Source organism: Falco peregrinus, chromosome 2 (genome assembly GCF_023634155.1).
Source record: "Falco peregrinus isolate bFalPer1 chromosome 2, bFalPer1.pri, whole genome shotgun sequence".
Classification (NCBI taxonomy): Eukaryota; Metazoa; Chordata; class Aves; order Falconiformes; family Falconidae; genus Falco; species Falco peregrinus.
In genome coordinates this window covers 107,808,498-107,832,110 of record NC_073722.1, presented here as the reverse complement: position 1 = coordinate 107,832,110, position 23,613 = coordinate 107,808,498, and the positions used below count along the sequence as shown (strand labels likewise).

The window sequence follows — 23,613 nt, the reverse complement described above, 5'->3', positions numbered from 1 at the left end:
GGCAAATGCAGGTTTTGAAGACAACACTGTATTTACCTGGCCTCTGCTCTTAACTGCTGCAGTTCAACTGTAGCATCCTTTGCTCCCTCTCCTAAATGACCATGCGGATTTATGCATTGTGAAGCGTAACTGAGATACATCCCAGACTGTTCTTTTATTCCCGTTTCCCACCAATACAGCATTAAAAGCTTGGAGTTGGAAGTTACCATATAAAAGGAGAAAGAAAACTAATTAAAGGTCAGAATGCCTTAGTGTAGTGAAAATTCAGAGGCAGCAGATAGAAAGTTATACAAATTGCTTTTGACTTCAGGCAAGTCGATTTTCCTATTTCTTGCATATATTCCCATGGTAAAAGTAGTATCTCATCTGTCTCATAACTGACCACTAGCATATGTGTTTCAAGCACAGCCAGAAATGCTCCTTTGAAGCTTTGGCCAGGCCCTACAATCGTCCCGACTTGTCTTTTCTACAGCTTTTTTTCACCTTAGAAGCGGCCTGCCACACCTGGCAAGACCTACTTACGCCTGTGTTGTCTGTCAGCTCCTGCCACATTGCAGAATACGGAGTTAAATCTAAAAATAGGCTTAAAAAGAGGTGAGGGCTTTGAGCAAAGTAAAGTAAGCCACTGATTTGGGTCATGAAAGGGAATTGATGTCACTGGTTCTCCGTTGCCGCTTTCTTGAGCTAAGATGTTCTGTTCTGAGCTGTGAAAATGCAGAGCGGGGTGGTAAGCAAACGGCACTCGATACAGGGAAGGGTGGTCTGCTGCCAGTTCTCCTGGGAGGCTGCCTGCACCATGACCTTGTAAGCCTGATGCGAGAAGTCAAGGTAGTATTGAATGCTGCACAGTTTCATTTATCTTCAAAGTCTTCTTCAGTGGTAGAAAACTGTCACACACTGCCGTCCTCTTAACAAGGAGCAACTGTGGCATTGGGTGATTAAATGCTGTATCCAAAATTACATCGTGGACCAGTGGTGAGCCAGATCCTTCCCTCGATCTCTTCCGTCATAGGCTAGCCCATAATCAGGAGACCAGTCTTCTAACATAAATCTGGTCAAAAAACCTTAAGCCACTGTAAAAGGAATTGTGTGCAATTTTTGCCTGTTTCAGAGTGGTTATGTGGCTTCAGTAATGTTTGTTAAGTGCTTTGGTGAAGGACAGAGTGTTAATAATTAAAATTGGAAGGAAGTTCTGAAGTGGTATGGAGGATGACGACCGCTTTCTGGTCTGTTAGTTAACAAAAATGCAAAATATAAATGGACGAATCAGCAGGAATTTAGTTTAATGCTCCCTTCCCCCAGCCACCTGCATGAGCTGAGCACAGAAAGCAGCTAATTGTCTGCTCCGCTGCAGAGATGAAAGAAGCTGGTCCTGCAACAGGAAAGGCTATTGAACTGCGTGAAGGTGGTGAATTATCAGCACTGAAAACCTTTTGAGTTGGTATCTTTACGTGCTCAAAAAGTACATTATTTGTACTGGTGTTTACAGTGTTTGGGGGCTGATGAAGCCAGCATCTCGTGACATGAATCTTACGTTTCAGTCCATGTAATTAAGAGGTCAGTAAAACTGAAACTTTTTTTTTGGAACTAAATGCTGTCGCAGTGTTTGGGTGTTGTCGAAGAGTGTGTTTGGTGAGGACAGGCCCTCTTAATGGCTTTATCTTGGCCCAGCTAACGAGCTGTTTGCAGAATTGCGCTGTGATTTGCAGTGGGCAGACTGTAAAAGCAGCCTTGTATTTGTCCATTTTACTGCTAGCAGTTTCATTTGCAAAGTGCAGGCAGGAGCAGGCTTCTTGCCAGCAACAGCTTCATTCAGATTAGGGCTTTGGTTCAATTATGTCCAATTAACTTTTATTGCAGATAGCGGTGATAATTACTTGCAAGTCAATTTTTTGGCTGTGGTTATCCCAGGGCTAAAGTCTGAGCTTGATGGATTTTAATAACTGAAGTGACGTATAGCTTTTCCTCTTTTTCTCTTCTTTAGGCCTCAATTAGATGAAAGGTCAGAAGGTATGTAAAAATCCATCTTACAATTAAAGGCAACTGTTCTACTCGTCAGCAGATGCGTACTACTGTGTTTTAAAATAATCTCTTGGGATCAACCTGAAAAAAGGCTTTTTAAACTCTTACGATCATAACCTTGAGCTTGCTGCTGCTTTATCTGAAGAGTGAATTTGATGGAGCTGATGGCACATGTGGCAGTACCTGCCTGCCTGGAGCAGAGAGCCGCTGCCTTGGCTTTTTTTACTGCACTACATCCTGTTCCAAATTGCTTACCTAGAAGCCTTTAGTGGTAGCCCTTGGGCATGAGGAGTGTGATATGCACAATTTTCCACTTAAGTGCTGTTACCCCAAAGCTGCTTCATTTCCTTACCTTGTAGAGCATTGCCATCCCAGCTCGGGGAGAGGAGCAGAGCTGTGCTGCAGCAGGTGCCTCCCCTCTCCTGAAGCATCCCACGTACATTTAAATTCTCTCTGCCTTCCCCCTCCAAACTATTTAATTTTGTTGTCTGAGTAACATTATGAATGGAGGTCAGCTTAAAAGGTGAAACGGTTTACAAGCGAAATCATAGTTAATTAAACTGCAAGAAGCAAAAATTGATTTTGTTCGAAACTGTTGCAGGGCTCTACGAAAGGTCCACCTGAATGCAGAAAGCCAAAAGGTCCTGTGCTGGCAGATGCTGACAGCGCATGCCACTTGTTACAAAAGGCGACTTTCTATTGTTTAGCCTCCCTATTTATTTATCCCCAAGTACACTCGATGCTATTGTGATTTATTGCCATTTCAAAAGACTACCTCGCTGCATGTTATTTTGCAGTTTTCCATTTATAAAACATTAAGAGGATGTGATACCAGCCGGTGATGATTTCAGTGCTAGTTTGGTAATTTTGTTCCAGGAAACGGTAAGATTTATCTCTGGCTCTTCAGCAGTCCTGGGAAAAGGCCGTTCTTGTAATGCCCGAGAATAAAGCGGAGTTTTAGGGCTGGAGAAAGGCAGGAAGCCTGCACCATCAGTCTGGACACTGTCAAGCAAGCCATGGCTGGCTGGAAGGAATTGTATTGAACGCTGAGGTTGGCAGAGGGCTTCAAGTGACTGCAGCTGATACAGATTTTTGAAACCCCTAGATTTTAGGTTACTTTGGGAGAGGGAAAAGGAATGAGTCTCATTCAATCTTGAGCAGCCTGCCGGGGGGTAAATGAGACACTGAGTTTTCCTTGGAGCATGAAAATTGGCACGGATTCAATTATGTTTCCTGGCACGCTCTTGCAGACATTTGTACTGAAGAAACTTCACAAGCCCAGTTAGTTTTTGTTTTTGTTCGCAGCATTTATCTGTATGCTGAACTTGGAGAGACTGTGCCGCGTGCGCTTGGGGGTTGCCGTAATCCCGCCAGCGGTTATGGAACTTCACGGGGCTACCTTTTAAATAACGAGAAGCGAAGCGTATCAGCCAGCCAGAAGCGCTTAACAACCCTCACATGGCTTATGGGACCCCAGGGTGCTGGAAACTTGGAATAGTTTGGAGCTTTTCTTTTGTGCGTGGGTGGATGCTCCTGCTTCCTCCCAGCCCCAGGCTTTGTGAACAAGCCCGCAGTTAATCATGGAATTTCAAACATGTGTGTTTACTTTCAGGAACCTAACTTTAGACTTCACCAGCTTGCTTTCGTCTAAACCAGCTCGGTTTCCCTATATTTCACTGGCCGGGGATGGTCTGGGGGGAGTGTTTCCTTTGTGTGCTTACCCTGTAAGGCCTCTTGGGAGCTTCAGAGACTGGCGTATTTAAAACTTGGCAATAACTCTGCGTATGTGGTCTGTTTATATAATGATAAGGCTGTGTTAGAGTATTAGAAATTTCCTGGTAGTACTGAGTTGCTTAACATCTAGGTTTTACCGTGTAAAAGTACCCCCCCTGGCCTGAGGAGCACTGGGTCTGGCAGAGGCAGTACTAAACACTGAATATCAGCCAGAAAATAATACATCTTTTTAGTCCAGAAAAGCAGCATCATGGTAAGTTATACTGGAACTGATTCTTAGCTTTACGGGGAGGGTGTCCCTGGGCAGTGGGTGGGGGTGAGTTCTCCAGTCCTGCCTGGTGAGCCTTGGTGGTGGCAGGACTGACTTTGAAAATCAGTGCAGTGGACGCTGTGCTGCCTGGACCGAAAAACCAACCTGATGCACAGGTAAGGCTGAACTTAGCAGTCATTGTGGGGGTGTGACAGTTACCCCCAAATCCCAAGCACTGCATATTTATCTTAAACTTAATCTGTTTTGATTTAATTATTAATAAATCTTAGGAGAAAAAAAAATAACCTGATCTTGTCTAAACCTGTGAACTATTTCATAGAGTGTCCTGCAGGACCTGTGCTGTCAAGATTATATCCTGCAGCTGCATTAGATTAAAATCACTTCAAAGAGGTTTATTTATTTATCCCAATCTAATCATTGTTTTCCTCTAGAAATTCACTTTTATCTTTTTATATATATTTTCAGTACATAGCTTTTTATGCCGTGTTTGGCCATATGCAGAATCAGTTTAAAATGCAATTTAAAAACTTTACAGGTAAGAGTTTCACAGTTGCTCTCCATTGCTGGATGCCAAAACCTACTTTGGCTTTGGGTCAGCTTGCCCTCCAGTTTACAGCTGACTGGTTTAGGTGAGTTATTGAGCCTGGTGCGGCGCAAACACCCCTCAGTTCCTTAATTTGCTGTCTCCGTTCCAGTTCCCCCATTAACACGCCACCCATCCTCGAAGGGGCTGGGGCAGCAGCCCTTGGGGAGCTTTGCAGGTGCTGGTGCCCACACAAGTTGCCACCGTGGAGCCAAGCCTGCTAGTGAGAAGCCTTGACGTGCCAAGTTTGGTTTATCTCCTGCTCTGGACTAATTACAAGCAATAAAGCCGAGCACAGGAGGGGGATGATGGGCCTTTGTGTCAGGACCCTGCGCTGCCGACCTGAGACTGTGCTTAACAGCAGTTTGAGATGGCCATTGATGCTCACCTCAATCCCAAGTACAGTCCGTGCGGGATTTCACTTTGTTTTAGCTGGGGGTGGTATATTGGAGTTGTCTGCGCTAGGTCGTGCTGGAGCAGAGTCAGGTCAGAAAGTGCTAGTCAGGTGCCGAGTATCTCAAAGGGAATAAATGTTCATCTAATAAAAAAGTGAACGGGCTTGTTGGTAAAGATAATTCAAATGCTTTTGTTTTCAGATATTTAGATCTCGATTCTGAAAAACTATTAATTTCATAGAGATCAGAAATTGAAGCATGTTTTTAATTATAATACAAAATTCAGCAATGGAGTTACGGTCAGCACTTCTCTATAAGTCTGAATTTCTTTTTTTAATGCTCAGCAGTGACCTAGATGGCATCAATTTGGTTATTGCAAATCAAGCTAAAAGAATGATTTTACGCTTCTACTGAAAATGATTTTTGTAAGTCCAGTATTTCCTTTAGAATTATTGTATTACTACCCCAGTCTTTTATGAACCTTTGACATTGCCTAAAATGATTATCTGCCTGCGGGAACAACTTGCCTTTATAGCCCTGTCTAAAACATTACTCTCTGTATTGGAGCTAAAGCTTCTGTAAATACATGTTTTGACCTTCAAGGAAATGATGCTGTCTTATCACAGAAGCCTGGCTATTCTGAATTGAACACTGCGACCACTCTTAATCACTTGTTCTCTTTCCTAATGTGCCATTATCCTGTTTATTGCTGCGTGCGTGGCACAGAGCCCCTCCGTGGCACTTCGGCAAGAGGCTTACTCAGAGAGTCACAGCGTTCAGGCTATAATGAGCGTTAATGACGGAGCAGGTGAGCAAACCCCTGTGCCTATCTTGCTGTCGGAACCGCTCCTTGGGCTGTCCAAGAGCACACTGAGTACAGTGCTGTGCTGCAGAGCGCTTTTGTCTCTTTTGGGGCTGCACACAAACTTGCCATCGGTTAAGTAATGTTTTAGACACCGAGCTCCTTTGGTTATGCAGGCCTGGGCTGGTGTCAGACGTTACTGGAGTAAAAGGTAGATGCTTAGGCGAGTGTGGGAATGGTGTGATCTCATGGTTTTCTGACTGCAGTGAAGACTCTTTAATTTTGTTTGTCTGCTTTTCACTGAAAAATAGGTCTTGTTTTTTGCCAGTCTTCTGAAGTTGATGAAATGAGGAAAAAAGGAAAATACAATTACTGTTTTTTCTTGCTGACTGTGAACGTTTCTGTTGCTTACTCAGGTAAAGCTCTGGCAACTCACTGTGGTTTTGTCTTCTGATTAAAAGGAGCTGGATTCTTGTTTTGCCTTTTTGGTCTTGCTGGGCATGATTTGGGACAAGAAGCTGCTGCCCACAGGCTGTTTGCAGAGTTTCACTGAACTTTGCATGCTTATAGTCACGAATGAATCTTTTCTATAAAGGTCAAGCAACTTTTCACCTCCTAAAGCAGTTCCTTTAAGTTGTGGATGTGACAGGTCTTCAGTCATCATTTCTGAACACCACCTGAAAGACTCCAAGAACTCCACCTCCTACAGAGGGCGAGAAGAAAATCTGGGTTTAGATTTATTTCACAAGGTTTTACAACTATGTATCTTGGACCTCTGGTAGTGTAGATTGTTACTATCTTCTCGGAATGAAAGGGAGAATGACATAAACTTGTCCTGTTGATGATTGTCTGTTGGCCCTGCATCTTGGTGAGGTTGTGTGTTTGTTTTCTCACAGCACCGAGTTGCTATTACTCTGAGTGGGTAGGGTGAATGGGCAATGGCATGGAGTTGTCAAGCAGACATTCAGTGCCCCAAACTATTTTTGTTAGTCACAGTGGCACCCAACAGGCTTTCTCAGCAACACTGTCAGCTTTTGAGAGCGCTCGCACGGTGAAGATGCACGATTTTTGTAAATTAATATTCGTATGAGATTTCTTGGCCGTTAGTTTAATCAGCCTTTGCGTGTTGAACCATGGAGATGCATATAAACAGGGAGCTAATGAATTCTACACAGTGAGTAATTGCTGTGCTACTGGAAAGCTTTAAGTCCATGCTGTTCGCTGTATCGGTGCAAGTATTCCTTGGGCGGTCTGACTTGTGATGGTGGTCTGAGGTTAGGTTTCAAATTAAAGTCTTTAAAACGTCCCTGCAGAGAAATCTGCTTTTGGAGCTTTCTGGAGCATGAAGGCGGTGGTGCTGTCCAGGACGCAGGGTTGATATTGCTGCGCTGGGTGTCATCCAAAGGCTTCACGTTGTTCCTGCGGCCCTCGGCAGTGAAGCTCTTTCAGAAGTGGCCTCAGCGGGGTTTCTGCAGCCGTGGCTTTTCGTGTCAGTTGTGAGCTTTCTGCTTCACCTCTTTTGATCTTTGAATGCCTCCCCAGTTGTTTTAATTGGGATTTGTGAAACAATGACTGAAATTAAATCAGCCTATAACTTTGGAAGCCTTCAACTCTTTCCATCTTTTGAGGGTCATTTAACAAGCACCAAGGATTTTCTAGCTACTTCTTAAGTGTTTTGGCAAAATCACTCCCTGTACAGCAGCACTGATGCTTGTGGAGATCTGGGCAAGGAGAAGTCAACCAATTTTTCCAGCTTGGCTCAGCCATCCCATTTCCCAGAGCTTTCTAAAGTGGTCGTGGCTGGCTGCAGCTTGCCCCGGTACCTGCAACAGGGGGGGTTTGGGCAGGGTCTTGGACCAGGTGGCCTCTAGAGACCTTATGCCAACTGAAATTTCTCCATAATTCTAGTAGCACTGGGGGGCTTTGAGCCCGAGTTAGCTTTGTGTGCCAGGAACCCCCACGTTGTGTGCCGATGACGGGATTTGAGGGTAGCTGTGCGGTGTTTATATATAAAGAGCTTTAGTGCTCTGGGCATTCATTTTGAGGTTTGATTTTTCTAAATGCTGCACCTCTGCAGTAGAGAATGGTGGCACCTCTGCAGCTCCTTTGTGCAGAAGGCACGTCTTGCTGTTTGTCTGACCCAGAGCCGCGCAGGTTAGCCGGTCTCCTCTGAAACGAAGGAAGTTGTAGCCATTCATCTTTCAGCCTAATGGACCACAGAAATTACAAGCTGTAGCATGCAGCTTAATCTTGCCACAAGGCAGAGCGCTGCATACTTTGCCTTCAATTTATGCATGCCGTGCCTTTTTATTAAATGTAAAAGAGCAGTTGACAGGATTTCTCTAGAGGACTTGCTTTGGCTATACGTGGTAGATAGCCAGCGCATTTCAATATATAGTAAAATGAATTAGGGTGGTTTCTTTACCATTCGTAACAACCACCTTTGAAATTTGAGGATGGAGTTATGGATTATTCTCTGTGTGTCGAGCAGCAGAGGAGAGCGAGACAGCTATTTTAGTTTTAACCCTGCAGATGACCCACTTCTTGCAGAATTTCCGTTGCCATTATGAGATGCAGTAAGGGCCAGAGCAGCGGTTGCGCATCTGCGTTTGGTCAGGCCATCACCCAGGGATGGCTCTTTGCCGCTTTCTTTTCTCTGTTCCTCCTTGTATTATAACTTTGAATTGTCTCTCTGTTGTTGCAGTGTGCAGAGGAGTGAATGCCCCATGTTGTGTTAGTGCCTGTCTGCCATGCTGGCCTGTCTGCCAGGACCAGGTGACCTCTCCTTTCAGCTTCTTTCTTACACGCAGATGAACACTGGACTTCAGAAATGTGAGTGACGTTTTGTCTGCAGGATGTGGTTAACTGTTAAATCTGGCTCTGGTACAGCTGTGACATAAACATTTAGGATACAGTGGAAAAACTATTTAATGTTAGAGTCTTTTCTTTTGTTGTGCCTTCAAGGCGTGCATCGATAATGGCTCTGAGAAATCGCTGTGGAGGTTCACGTGCGTGCAGCAAGCTCTCCCCCTTTCCTGGCTTTATAAAGGTTAATTTTAACCACAGCAAGATGAAACGCAAGTGAGGTTTCTATGAGGTTCGTGCCTCTCTGCTGAAAACATTTTGTGCTAAAAGTGTGCCAGCTGACTTGCTTCTTAATGCAACTTTTTCCCAACTCCTTTTCACTTCCATTCGTTTAATTACTCCTAGGCATCAATAACAGTTGGATCAGGCTAATACAAACCTTTTGAGGTCAGCAGCTCTGTTGTTCTACATACCTGGGGCATATACTGCAAATATTAGTGATCTAGCCAAATTTACTAATGTTCAAAGTTTCCGTCTTCTTTCTGATGTCTCTTTGGTGCCTCTGAAAATACGTCTGCAGAGTACCCTGGTAATTCTTTTTTGATAACTTCAGTCTGTTCTTTTTTTTTTTTTTTTAAGAACAACTTATATTTGGGAATGTTTACTGGCTAGAGATTTTTTTAAATCTTACTGTCTCTCTTTATCACTGAAGTTGCACATTGATTGTTCAGCTGAAATTTCAGAAATACCAAGGTTTCTATGTAAGATCAATGTACTTGGTTCTTAGGGCTGTGACCTGTCTCTTGTATTTGAAATGTGCATTGGGAGATGTCTGTACCCTCAGTTCGCTGACGAACTTGTTGCTCTTTAAGACCAAGTCATTTACAGTCCAGTTGTAGCTAAATTAATATGTTAAGGCTTGTGATGCTACTGAAAATAGTCAAGGTAATTTTGCAATTAAGGGCGACGAGCTCAAGAGTCCTGGTCCTGCCAGAAGTGAATGACACTGTTCACGTACACACGTGTGCACTCCTGCAGCACTTACATAGCATTTACGCTGACTCCACGGGCTTGGTAATTGTAATGACACTTTCAGCAGTAGTAAAAATCTTTACTCACAAAAGGACTTCCTTAGATGGCATGAAACTGGGCATTCTCCTCCTTTCTCTTTCCCATTACGAGTTCGAGCTTTGCTGACTGAAACATGCTGTTGTGGTGAGAACATGCCTAGGTCCTTGGCATTACGTGAAAATTTTTACAGTGGATCAGAAAGCTTAGTTCTGAAAGCAAATTATTGAGGTTCACGTGAGGGTAGCTGTGCACAAATCAGGTATTTGCTAATTACACGTTTACAAGGCAACGTGCTGGTATGTGGGCAGTTTCTTAACCTGGTGGTACCCGATTCTGTTTCTGAGAACTGCTTATCCCGGTGCTGAAAGCATTGCCGTATCCTGCTTAGTGAAGAGCTTCGGGGACTGCATTTAAAAGAATTTAGGACATAAAGTAGCTGGCAGGCACTGGCTGGCAGTGGTAATGCTCAGCTGTTCCAGTTTGTTCTGATTTATACGGAAAATGAAACTGCTCGTACAGACCTTGCTCACCCCTGCTGCAGATGTGTGTAAGATTAATTGGTGCATTTCTCTCCGTACTGTATATGCACAAGTAGTCTAGCCCCTGGCCAAAGGAAAGCCGAGTTAATGAGCATTTTTAATGAACGGTGACTTGTGACTTTTGATGGGGGGTTGGAAGCGGGCTTTAATAATAGTGCTGTTGCTTTTGTAAAAGGCACAGAACTCCACATGATAACCTTTATTCAGACTTACAGTGTTTGTATTAATAATTTTTAAGTGTAGTTTTCTGGATCAGACTTTCTATTAACGCTTAAAAATCCACATTTAGCTCAATTATCTTTTTTCCCCCCTTATTCACTTTCAAATAAAAGGCTTTTTTCTTAAAGGCGGTCTGTGCAGTGGGAGTTTTGTAGATTCATATGCACGTATTTTTTTCCTTTAGAAACCAATCACTACAGGACTTCCAATTTCAGTGTTTTTCTTTGAATTCCAGCCTGCATCGCAGGAAAGGCTAACGTTGAAAGTCATCCTTATCTACACAGGGAATTTCTCACTGACTCCATATTGATATTCTCTCTTTTCTCCCAGATTCCAGTACAACCCTGACCAGTCAGTCAGTGTACTTGAGGCAAGACTGGGCAGCATTGCAGCCGCTCTTGGACATAGCGGCAGTGCCACGAGGTCTGGGATAAAAAGGGTGATTTTGTGTGACAGTGGTACAACATCAAAGTGAAAGGTGCTTTTTGGAGAGTCGGGCCAGGGGACCAAAAGAGAGAAGAGCAGCTTTGGACTGAATATGGGGTCATCAGCTAAATCGAGTCCTTTCTAGGGATGAGGGCTGTCTCTGCAAAGCCTGTAGAGAAACTGCTGCAATTGAGATTTTTATGCAGAAGGTGGGCACAGCTGTTTTCCACTTGTCCCGGTGCGGATGTTCTCATTAGGGTAGGAATCCTGAAGGCTTTTTTGTATTTTGTTTCATGTTAATGAAAATTTAACTGTAGGCAGTTTTAAAAGCAGTGGGTTTTAAAGCCTTAATGTACTTTAAAGATGTTACATCAGTGCTGAGGTGAGGCAGAGAAATATATCTCATTTCATGACAAAATTAGCTCCAGCAGTGAGACTCGCACAGGAATGTGACCAGATGAATCTATTGCCATGGGATTAGCAGGAGTGTGAACTTGCAGCTCACCAATTTATTGGGGTAACTGCTCATATGCACGACTTTACCTTATAGTAAACATGAAGTAATTACTTTTCAACAAAAGTATTCTGCCTTGCGTTTGCCGTTAGGTAGCTCTGTGGAGCCCATCCCATTGTTTTCTTAATGTAGTTTGTTCATCTGCCATCCGCCTCATCATTTTATGGCCTGATTGAGAATTCTTGCACTTGCACGTGAATGATGAGCGTGTTCTAATACCAGCCTGTTCTTTCAGTCTATTCCAGCTGGTTTTCCATTCACTTAATTACCAGACCTAATTGTTCTTTACTGGTTTGTAGGAAATTTGCATGGGATATTCAGATTCTTGCTGGCCCTGTAATGCATTTCTCCTTTCTCCTAATTTTTTTGCTGCCTTAATTATTACAGTTGTTGAATCTTGGCTATAGAACTACTAGCAAAGCGCATTTTAAGCAGCATGTTGGGGCGCACAGATATACATCACCTTCAGGTGTAAGTAGAATGGCTGAGTTGGTCCATAGTAAAAGGAACATAATCTTAGCTGTACGCAAAACGGGCGCTGTTTGACATGGTCGTTGGTTTCAGAAGATCCTGTCCAAGGGATTTAAAAGATGGTTTGCCATTTGCTAGGATGGCAAACTTGATGTTGGTGCATCATTTAAGTTGAACTGAGGGGTTATTTTCTCTCGGAGGAAGGAGTTCTTCCAGGTTTGGGATTACAGATGTGTTGTAACTGATAGGGCAGCCTGTTCAAACATTGATGGTTTAGCTGCTTTCTAAAAGCTTCCATTGCGGTTCCCATGTAATGGAAAAATAGATGCTTGGGTCAAAGAATATGTAGTGTATCTGTTCAGTGCTTTTATTTACCACCTAATGTGCTGATTTGCCTATATAAATATAAACCAGGCTGGGGAATTTTGATGGTAAGGGTGTCTTCAAGTATCTACTTAATTTTCTGTATGAAAACAAAAGCTTTATGTAGCACCGGCCGTAGGTATAACATAAACCATAATACAGACACGTGTGGGTGCCTTTGTCCATTGTTGATGGTTCTTCTCTGATTCATGGTGAGTTGCAAGGGTCATCTCTTGGGGAAGAAACAGAACTTAACGAGCATGGGCAATGCTGGAAATAAAGGCTGGGAGTTCGTGAAGGCCTTGGCTGTTGAGGCAAGGTGGTCCTGGCAGATGCCATTTGGAGGCTCTTCTCTCCACTAGGAGCATGGCGGCTTGCTCAAAAGGGCAGATCTAAACCACCGGCCTGCAGCAGCAGGTCCAGGGATACAGAGAGGGTGTTAGGGTTAATATAAAATGAGCATTTCCTCTAATTAAGAGTAAGGGTGGTATGTGCCAGTGTTTGGACAGCACAGAGAGTAAGAGTGTAACCTGTGCTGTGCCAGAGATGCAAGACAACCTGCTTGCAAAGCTTCTGATTTCACAAAAGGTATTTTTAATATTTCTATAATTATCTTTTCTTCGGTATCCATCCTGTTTTCTGTTTTCTTACCCTTACTTTTGGACAGTGAGTGCTCTTACAGCCACGCTGCTCTCCCTCACCTGTGAAAACTGGAAGCTTCAGAATGCAAAGGGAGAGAGATGGGTGGTACTCTTGTGTTCAGGAGTCTTTTGGAGACAATTTGCTTAAAAGAATCAGAGGTGGGTTTTCAAGAAGGGCTGTTTGCCTGGGAGCATTAGATTTCCTTGGGTCAGAGGGCCAGATGTGGGGCTGGGGGGCTCCTGGGCTCCAGAGGAGCTAGCTGCGGTGTTCCCTAGCAGCAGATGGCATGGGGCTGCTGAAAATTTTAGCAAAAAGGATGGGTAGGTTTTTTTCCAGTAAACTGTTGGGGCAGTGGGAAGTGTGTGGGTCAAGCAAAAGCAAAATCAGGTTGTCAGAGCTGCAGGCCGTTATTTGAAGATGATAAAATCGTCCCATAGGAGTTAAGCAGCAGAGCTGTGGTAGGGGAACAGCTCAGCTCTTCTTGGAATACAATTCTAGCAAGAGAGGCGTAAGCATTTCCCTAGATTTCTGAAGTTCTTTCCAGAAGTGGTTTGAGCTTGTGGGCAAGGTAGGTATCTGGTAAATCGAAGTAAGTGAAACCACACCCCTGTCTCCAGAAGTCTTTTTGTCTGTGTCTGGGGAACAGCATGGTTTTAATCTTATGAGGTAATCACATAATTTTGCTGTGTGGTACAAGGATACTGTCCTTAGGAGGGTGCCACACTGAAAATTTAGCTGAAGAAATAATTGCAAGCCATAAAATAACGCACATGTAGCCTCCTTCCATTTGCTGATCTTGGGCTGACGAGGGCTTCCTAATGGACAGAAAGACACTCAAAGTGCTTCCAGGTGTCAGCATCTAGAGAGGAACTTGATGTAAATGGAGGCTTGAGCTGAGGTGCTTAGTGTGTGTATTGGGTTTGCATGGTGAGGTGGGGGGTGCGCTATAGGGGTGGCTTCTGTGAGAAGCTGCTAGAAGCTCCCCCCATGTCCGATGAAGCCAGTGCCAGCCAGCTCCGAGACGGACCTGCTGCTGGCCGAGGCTGAGCCCATAAGCAACAGTGGTAGTGCCTCTGGGGTAATGTATTTAAGAAGGGGAGGGGGGGAGTCCTCTGCAACAGGAGCTGAAGAGAGAAATGAGAATATGCGAGAGAAACAACTCTGCGGACACCCAGAATCAGTGCAGGAGGCAGGAGGTGCTCCAGGCACTGGAGCAGAGATTCCCTGGCAGCCCGTGGTGAAGCCCATGGTGAGGTGGTGCCCCCAGCCCACAGGGGAGCAGGTCCCCACATACAGCCTGGGGAGGACCCCGTGCTGGAGCAGGGGGATGCCCGAAGGCGGCTGTGACCCGTGCACTGGAGCAGGTTTGCTGGCAGGACTTGTGACCCTGGGGGGGACCCACGCTGGAGCAGTCTGTTCCGGGAGTAGTGAACCCCACGGAAGGGACCCACGGTGGAGAAGTTGATGGAGGACTGTCTCCTGTGGGAGGGTCCCCACGCTGGAGCATAGGAAGAGGGTGAGGAGCTCTCCCCCTGAGGAGGAAGGAGTGGCAGAGACAAGGTGTGATGAACTGACCACAACCCCCATTCCCTGTTCCCCTGAGCCTTTCGGGGGGAAGGAGGGAGAGCAAATGGGTGGAAAGTTAAGAATGGGGAAGAGTGGGGTAAGGTGTTTTAATATTTTGGTTTTATTTCTCATTATTCTACTATGATTTTTATTGGTAGTAAATTAATTTTCCCTAAGTCGAGTCTTTTTTTTCCCCGTGACGGTAACTGGTGAGTGATCCCCCGGTCCTTACCTTGACCCACGAACCTTTCATTATATTTTCTCTCCCCTGCCCAGCTGAGGAGGGGAGCGACAGAGCAGCTTTGGTGGGCATGTGGCATCCAGCCGGGGTCAACCCCCTGCAGTATGGTTCCTACCTCAGCATTACATGGCTTTAATGTTTAATTTGCAGCTTTCTGATTTTGAATGGCACGGTGAGGGTACTGAGAAGGGCTTCAAGAGCCACGGGGAGGCAGACTTAAATTAAAAAGAAATAGAAACTTAGCCCATCACCGCAAGCTGTAAGAAATATTTCAAGCTGGAGACAATCTGATGTTTGTAGCATGTTACCTGTTTTTGTCCAACTGTAAACACAGTCTGATGAAAACACTGGTTCCCTTTTGCTCCCCTAGGCAGGTCTTGCCTTAAGCTGAACTGGGGCTTGTGTTGGTCACCAGGTAATAAAGGGAATGAGGTATCTGATACACGATCTGCTGGTCTGGGAAGGTGAAGTTCTTGCCTCTTGATTCCTTGGAGATTTTCTACCCTTGTTGTCCAACTGTCTTGCCCTGAGGTTGATCCCTTGCTTACCAGAATTGGTATTGACAAATTTCCTTTCTCCGCAGGGGACACTACACAGAAAATGAGATCTGCACAGTATCCTACCCCAGCAGAATTGGATGCTTATGCTAAGAAGGTCGCCAACAATCCACTGACTATAAAAATTTTTCCAAACAGTGTCAAGGTTCCCCAGAGGAAACACATACGCCGTACTGTGAACGGACTTGATACTTCGGGCCAGAGGTACAGTCCCTACCCGTCTCAGGCCACCACAAAAACAGGCCTCCTGGCGATAGTCAAATCTCCAGCAAAAGGAATTATCAAAGACTTTGACGGGACACGCACGCGTCTGCTGCCGGAAGCGATGATGAATCCCCCTTCCACACCATACGTTGCACCTAGCACTTTAACCCACCCCCAGGCGCTTGCTCGCCAGCAGGCTCTCCAGCATGCACAGACTTTGCCGCACCCCCAGAGTATACCGCAGCCACAGACTTTGCAGCACCCTCAGGGTATACCACAGCCACAAAGCTTACCGCACCCTCAGGGGATACCGCAGCCACAGACGCTGCCGCACCCTCAGAATATGCAGCAGCCGCAGGGCTTGCAGCATCCTCAGACCATGGCACACCAGACTCTGCAGCACCCCCCAAATCCTTTGCTGCAGCCGGGTTTACATGGAAGCAGAAAGATGCCGGATGCAGATGCGCCGCCGAATGTGACCGTGTCTACCTCAACCATTCCCCTCTCTATGGCTGCCACCCTGCAGCAGAACCAGCCACCGGACCTGAGCAGCATTGTGCACCAGATTAACCAGTTCTGCCAGGCCAGAGCTGGCATTAGCACTACCTCAGTGTGTGAGGGACAGATTGCAAACCCCAGCCCTATAAGTCGCAACCTGCTTATCAATGCAAGTACCAGGGTATCTACTCACAATGTCCCTACACCCATGCCTTCCTGTGTAGTAAACCCTGTAGATCATGCTGCTGCTGCTATTCCTCCTGCCTCTGTTAATGTGCCCATGGTGAATATTAACAGGGTGCCGCCCGCGTACCAGAACGAAATCAAATCGGTTGCCTGGAACCAGCACCAGCTTGTGCATCTGCAGCAAATGTGTGGGGATGCTGCTGGGCCTGCTGGACTCGCAGGGAAGCACCCTCAGAGAGAGATCGCAGGGCAGAGTTTTCCTGGCAAAACTTCAAACTACCCTCAAGAACTGTGCATGGGCCAGTCATTCAGCTTGAAGCCCCCCATTGAGAAGCCTACGCCTTCTCCACCTGTGAACGGGTTGCAGGGACCCTTGCCATATACCAATGGGCACTATTTCCAGCCCCTCTGGAATAACATTCTGCCCACACCCAACAGTGACAGCTCTGGGTCCCAGGACCTCGCCATGCCTTTCCACGGGGGACAGCCAGCAGGAGCGCCGCTAGATTGTGCAGGAGGAACTCATTACAGAGCTGGAGCTGGGCCATCCAGCCAGAATAATGTGATGCAGACCATGGATTACCTAAGCGGGGACTTCCAGCAGTCCTGCTTCAGAGATCAGAGCATGGCCGTGCTGGGAAAAGTCCATCGGCCTCCCATGAACCGAGCACCTGAACCAACCGATAGTCGAAATCTTCATATTCAACACCCAGGGTATAGATAGGCTGCAGTCACTTTCACAGACAAAAATTATAGGTTTAGTCTTAATTTTAATTAATAAGCAAGGCATTTTTAACTTGCAAACTTGTGTGATCATTATAGTAACCATTGGAAGAAGACATACTGTATATTTAAAAGCTTTGCTTACATGTTATCCATCTCCTTTATGCATCAAATACTTAACATGCCTTTTGTGTCAAAGAATTTCATTACACTACTTCACGCCACAGCTGTTTCCTCACTGCAGAATCCCCTTTGTGCAGCTTTTGCCTTCTGCTTAGTAGCTACTTGCTGGACTGATGTTGAGTTGCTGCAGGATTTCGCAGTTGCATCTGTTCACCAGCTCCCGTCAAGAGCGAGGTAGTGTAGCTGCTTAAATTTCCATCTCAATTTCCTCTGAAGATTAAGAGCAACAGAATTTGTCAGGAAGTAGGGCTTATTTTCAACTCGAAAGCCCATTTCATTAATGCATTAAACATTGACCATTTGCACTGTCTAGAGGCTTATTTAATTGAAAAAGAAGCCTACATTTGAAAAGAGCTAGCTAGGGGTATGTATTTAGGCATTAATATAGGAAGAAGCTTTTCAGCTGTTTCTTGCCAAGGTGCCCGCATTTATTGTTTAGACTTTGTCCAAAGTCAAAAGTCTCTGGCAGATTTTTCTGACACTTTTTTTTTTTAATTTTTTTTTTGTTGTTGTTGTGGACAGGGTATGGAGGAGGGGGGAATCGCGGTTTTAGGACGTAGGCAGCATAGCTGCCATAGGTAGCTGCCTTTTTTCGGCATTGTGTTTCCCTTCCCCACTCCCCTTTGGTCAGCGCAAGAGCTAACTTGGTCTGAACCCCTCGCTGCTAGGAGTCTGGCTGTCCTGATGTGAAGGGAATCCAGACCCACTGATGACTCCAAAAAAAGGGTTCAGCCGCTTCTCTGGTAGCTAGAATTAATTTCAGGGTGAGGGAGACTCAATCGAAGTAGTCTCCGGCGCATGGAGCGGGCGCTGGGGCAGCGTGGCGCGGTCCTGTTGGGGCAGCAGCACCGATGGGACGGTAGGCAGTCGATCTGAAGCGAGGTTCCGCTCACGAGCCACTGTGGGACCAATGGTCCTGTATTCCTCTCCATCAAAACGCCACAGCAGGTTTAATGGAACATTTCTCCTCTCTGGGAATTAGCAAAGCTATTTATAACATCTCTTTTTCCCAGGGTCTCGGTGCCTAACTCCTTCTGTTCCTTTCCCACGTCACTTCCAGCAGCTGGTCGAGTCAGTGATCGTAGGACACTAACTATGGGGTAACCTCAGCATCTTGTTCTCCTCAGTGTACCGAAACATACCTTTCCTTTCTAACAGCCGAATTTGTTGTAAGTAGAAAATTTCTCATCTCTGTTAATGAGACTAATACTTGAACATAATGATCACAATCAAGTTTGGAAATTAAAAAAAAAATAATAAGAAGAAAATAAATGCATTGATTCTTTATATGTACACTGGCTAAAAATATTGCTCTACACTGTAACTTTTAAGTGTAATATTTCTGTATGAATGTCGCCTGGTAGTGTGGGTTTGAGTAGCATTGTGTATGGGTGAACCCACTGGCCTCTGCCATCCACTGGCCTCCCTCACAGCCCTTTGAAAAACAAAGCCTTAAGTATTTGCTCCTTGAACTTTCCTTAACGAGCATGGTTTAAAATCTTAAAAGACATCATACAAAATTATAAAAAAAAAAATAACAAGTTTTGAAGTGACGTCATAGTTGGCTAGAGATTCTTAAAAGTTTTTCGTAAATGGAAAAATTAGAAAACATTTATTTGTATTTTTTTAATTTAGACGTGTAGTCCTGGGCTGTAACAAATATTTAGGTTTCAAAGCTTAGCAGAGTACGTTTTCTGACTCCTTGCGTAAGTTAGTACACTTATATCATGTCATTATTTAAATTCTTTTAAGTGTACTATAAACCGTTCTTTAGTGGTAACTCTTTAGCAAAGTTAAGCAATTTGACTAAAGACGGATTAAATTATGTGTTGGCTTGTGTTGCCTTATATTTAAAAAGGAAAAATTGCCTGATTGTGTTATGCCAAATGATAGCAACATGAAGTCCTAATTTATTGTTTATAATCGTATTCCTGCAGTCTTTGTGAAAACTGGTAAATATACATCTATGAAAGAACTAAAATCCTGAGGCTTTTCATGCAATATTTTTCTGAATACATTATATTGGAAGCCAAGGTTCGAGTCTGAAGCTGCTTCCCTTACAGTCTCCCCGCCGCCTTCCCCGTCCTACTCCCCCAAATTGATCTAGGGCTGTGCTATGACTTTAACCCTTCCTGCCGAGTTAGTTACTGTAAGGTGTTCTGCTACCTGAATACGTACCTTTTTACTAAATAAAATATTGGCATCTCCTTTGTTCAGTAGCCTGCTACAAATCTCAACCCAGACTGTTATTAAAAGCTTTTTTTTTTTTTTTTCCTCCTGCTCTTCTCCTGAGAGAGAGACTTGAGTAGAGTCCCGTGTCATGGTGTTTGCATTAGCGATGGCAGCATGTTCAGAGCTGTTGGGGCTCGTTCTCCGCGGGCAGCCGCAGGTAGAGCCACGGCCTCTGAGATTTGGCCCCGCTGCAGTGGGTCTGGGAAGCAAAAATACTCCTGAGACTCATCCAGGTGGGACATTGCTTGAAAAATAGGAATCCTTTTACTATTAAAATACACTGAAATATTTCCTTTTGTTCTAGGAGTGAGATTTTTCTTTAAACCAGCCCTTTTCACTTCTGCAGCAGCCTCTTGCTAATGGGCTCTCCTTCCTTCTTCCCCACCACCTTCCGTACAGAGGGACAGGAGCACTGGCCTGTCTTGCTCCCAGGTACACCTCGAGCACAGGCACCAAATCCGCGGCGCAGGCGGCCCGGCGTGGGGGTCCAGCTGTGGCACTGGCACTCGCCCCGGTGACAAAGGCGACCAGAGGGCTGGTGTGTGGCAGGAGGTGCGCTCTCCTGGGAATGTCTGTCCACATGCAGTTTTATTTCAGTCTCTGCCGGGTGCAGAAATAAGAGTAATTTCAAGGCCAGGGGTGCACCTTCGCCCTGGGCTCTCCCCAGGACCCCGATGCAGGCGGCCGCCTGCCGTTGGGGCTCAGGCTGCTGCTCCCGTCGCCGCACTCAGCTTGCCTTTCCAACTGAATTTTCACCTGTGGGTCAGTGGCTCCCCGACCTCTGACTCCAGCACAAGGCCTCCGTTCCCCTGGTGGATCCTGGGTGCCTGCAGACGATGGTTCTGCTCCTTGAGGAAAGAGTAAGGTGCTTCCACATGTTTTCCTGAACTATTTACGCTGCCTCATCAAATCTGCCCACTTTAGGGTACCGCACTGATTTAGCAGAATACCGTTACTCTAACGGTTCCTGGCAACTCCCTTGCCAGCTGGAGGTGGACACTAGATAGATCCTAGGAGGGATAAACATGAATGTGGCGTAAACCCTTCCAGAGGATGCTTCCATCCTTGATGCATCTTGTCTTTTGAGCAGAAGCTTTGAAGCTGTTAAATAACGAGCCCAGTTTGTTACAGCCCAAAGTTAGCATTTTATAAAGGCACTTGTGAATTTTCTTTTCGCTTACGATGTGAAAGGTGTCTCGGTGGGACTCGGCTGCTCCCATAGAAACCAAACAGAAATGTTTGCTGGGGCTCACTGGGGAGAGAACTGGGAATTGCTGCTGTATTTCATTAAACCACAGACTGATGATAAACACTGCTGCTGATGTGCTACGGGTATGAACTAGAAATTATTTCTTTTTTTTTGTCCACAGGAAAAATGAAAGAGAGACCTGGCCCCTATGCCCCTTCTGCTGGTTTTATGCAGTGCAAGTGCGTGGGGCTTGTGTGGCTGCGGTCAGCAGCACGGGGCGGGTGCTTGTCCCAAGGGGAATTTGGGGAAGGGTTTCTGGGCTATGAATGCATCGGGCACAGCCTGGCTGCTCTTCTCCAATAAGAGCATTGAGGAGGTGTGGGAAAACAGAAGAGAGAGAACATCTCCGAGCCAGAAAGGTGCTGAAATAATTACTAAAAAAAGGAGGAGGAGCCTGAGTCAGTTTAAGTTCTGTCAATGTGAACTCAGAGATTTTTTGACATCTGCGAGGGTTCAGGCTGTCTCGTGCTGTAAAGGTCTGCTTTCCTGGGCCAGGAGGGAGGTGTCCTTGGAGAGACATAGGGCTGCTCCAGAAGCTGGACCTGGAAGCTGCTGACCTAATGGTACGTGTAATAATCTCAGAGTTTTGCTTATTAACGTAATTTTAAATACAGAATTTTAAAGGAGATTCGTAACATTTCTAGACCCCTTCCAGAAGGTAGGAGCTGTGAGGGTTTTCTCCCCTTTCCAGTGATTGTACATCTAATTTAATCTGCCTGCTTTCATCTCTTAAGGATGACACAACTCAAAATCCATCTCCTCTGTGCTTGCTGCCAACATCTGAGTGTCGGAATCCCTCTGATGGTAAACTAATACCTTTCACGGTTTCCAGTGTTCCCCAGATACTAAGAAATGTATTTGGTTCCCACGTGCTTTTCCAGGAATTTGGGCTAAACCAGGCAGCTTAGCCCAGCTAAGCTCAGCTGGGAAGAGCTCTGCATGCCCCCGGGCGCAGCCGCATCCTGGCTCCAGCATCCAGGACCGCTGTGCCAAGAGCAGCCGCTCCATCCCTCCACCCTGGGGAGACGGAGCTTCAAGATCCTCCTCTCCTTTGACTCGGCATCACTGGAGCTGCTCGGTATCTCGTTTCTTCACCTGTCCCCCCAACAGGAGGAATCCCTTCTGCAAAGCTTCTTCAGACTTCTGCGTCAGCTTTGTGGCCGGTTAGATCTGTTCATCACTGGGGCGAAGATCTGGGGCGATAATGAGCCAGTGGGGACCTTGGTGTGAGCAGCTGCTGCCTTGGCCGAGGAGTTACATGCAGCCAGAGCTAAGCTAAAGGCTTCTGGCAGATGGCAGAGTAAGATCCAACCTTTTAAACTTCTCCTTTAGGGCCAAATAGGGTTTTCTTCCCAAGATTTAATTGCTGGGTTTGGTCTTATTGCCCTACGCTGAGCTCACCCTACCCTGGTAGATGGTGGGAGGATGTGAAGGCTGAGTTTGACCCAAGGTAGGCAACGCGCCGAGGTGGTCTCTGCCAAAACCAACAGCGTGTTGTCTCGTGATGGAGGACACTTGGAGAGGAGGAACTACTGCAGATGCTGGAAAAAAAATAGAGTTGAAAAAAGTCCTGCTTGCTGCAGGGGTCCTGGAGGAGCCAAAGGAAAGGGGCATGATGGCATCAGCTCCTCTGCTCAGCTGGGGGAGCGCTTCGGACATCCTCCAGCAACAGCCACCTTTCGGATGCTCTGCTGCTGCTCAGCGAGGCCAAACTGCAATGTACCGCAGGATTTTATCTATCTAGTTTAAATTAATTTCAAGGCAGTTGGGTACAAACTGTTAATTCAGCTGGGGTGGCTGCTAGCCCTAGAGGTGCACTAAAATGGAAGTGGAGAAATGGCACCAAGATTTAAATGGTCCCACGGTAAAAAGCCTCAGACCCCTCTGGCCTGGGGAGAGAAAGGGCTGGGGAGGAGGGAGGCCAGCCAGGTTTTTAACAGGGGTCGTGCAAAGCAAATTTGTCATGCCTTTATCTCCTGATGAAATATTCATGTCTGGTTTAGCCATCTTTTAGCTAAGAGGCATCAATAATTGGCACAAATCGGGGCTCTACCACATGAGCAGTAGATGAAGTGGGTTTGCCAAGAATTGTCCCTGAAGGTTTTGTAAGGTGGTCAAAGATTTGGTGTTGTGTTAGAGAAGGTTAGATAATGTGGTTGAGGTCTTCAGCAAGCCCAGGTCCAGCCCCTGCCACCCAGGCTGCCCCCCTCCCTCGATTTATAGGGCATTTAATAGCTCTCTTTTTTTTTTTTTTTGTTAAATACCCAGGCAGTGGCCAAGCTGCATCCGACTGATGGAGCCAGGCAGAAGCTGGCAGGTTCTCAGCCTTTAGAATAAATCTTCAACAAATTTCCAGGAAGGAATTTTAAACTTGATCTTTAAAGCTAAATTTAGTAGCGAATCGATTTTTTTTTTTTTTTTTTTTACCGCCTCTTCATTAATATTAAGAGCATCTCTTCCTCCTGCTTTGCAACCCAGGTCTTGCAGGGGATTTACTCCCCCGTTTTATGCAAACACGTGAAGGTTAAGAGGTGCTTGAAGATCCGGCTGACATTTCCAGCCAGGCACCGCACGGCGACGTGGGCACCGTGGCTCTGGTTGCAAAGTGCTGGTGTAAATGGAGCTGCCGTGCGGCGCTGAGCGGTGCAGCATGCGTGCGTCGGTGCCGGAGTGTGGTGCTGGGAGCTACTGAGAGCGGCACCTGACGGCAAAATTCACATTTGTGATTGGAGAGGGCAAAAGAAAAGAAAGAGAGAAAAAAACCCAAACGAAGCAGGGAATGCGGAGGGTTGTAAAGGTTGTGAGCTGGGGGCCAGTTTGGTTTTCCTCTGAGCTCCCAGCATTGCTTCGCTGCAATAGCTGAAGTTCATAAATAATCTATGTGTTTCTCTTTTTTTTTTTTAATTATTTTTTAAGGTAACTGGTGAGCCACAAGAGGCTGCCAGCACCCTGCTGTACGGCCGAGCTGGAGCAGCCACTGGGCAGCAGCGACCCGAGCTGAGCACCGCGCCGAGCACCAGGTGGGCTGCGGCTGGGCATCGGGCAGCAGTGCAGCCTGGTACTGGGCACCAGTACAGGCTGATACTGGGCACCAGAACGGGCTAGCATCAGCCACCA

At 45.9% G+C, this 23,613-nt stretch overlaps 1 protein-coding gene across 12 annotated transcripts in view; it reads left to right on the top strand.

Annotated features, from left to right (window-relative positions):
* Positions 1–20,576, top strand: part of FAM222B (family with sequence similarity 222 member B) — a 38,888-nt gene extending 18,312 nt beyond the window's left edge. For 6 of the 12 annotated variants that reach the window (XM_055795542.1, XM_055795544.1, XM_055795545.1 and 3 more), the window contains 2 exons: positions 8,512–8,639; positions 15,248–17,506. In XM_055795542.1, the coding sequence (XP_055651517.1) occupies positions 8,558–8,639; positions 15,248–16,833 (1,668 nt within the window). In that variant the 5' untranslated portion in view covers positions 8,512–8,557 and the 3' untranslated portion in view covers positions 16,834–17,506. Of the gene's footprint in view, positions 1–1,910; positions 4,010–4,081; positions 6,224–8,511; positions 8,640–15,247; positions 17,507–18,028 lie in introns of those variants that run through there. The other 6 variants (XM_055795546.1, XM_027790957.2, XM_013301660.3 and 3 more) reach the window with 4 other exon arrangements.
* Positions 20,577–23,613: the final 3,037 nt, after the last annotated feature.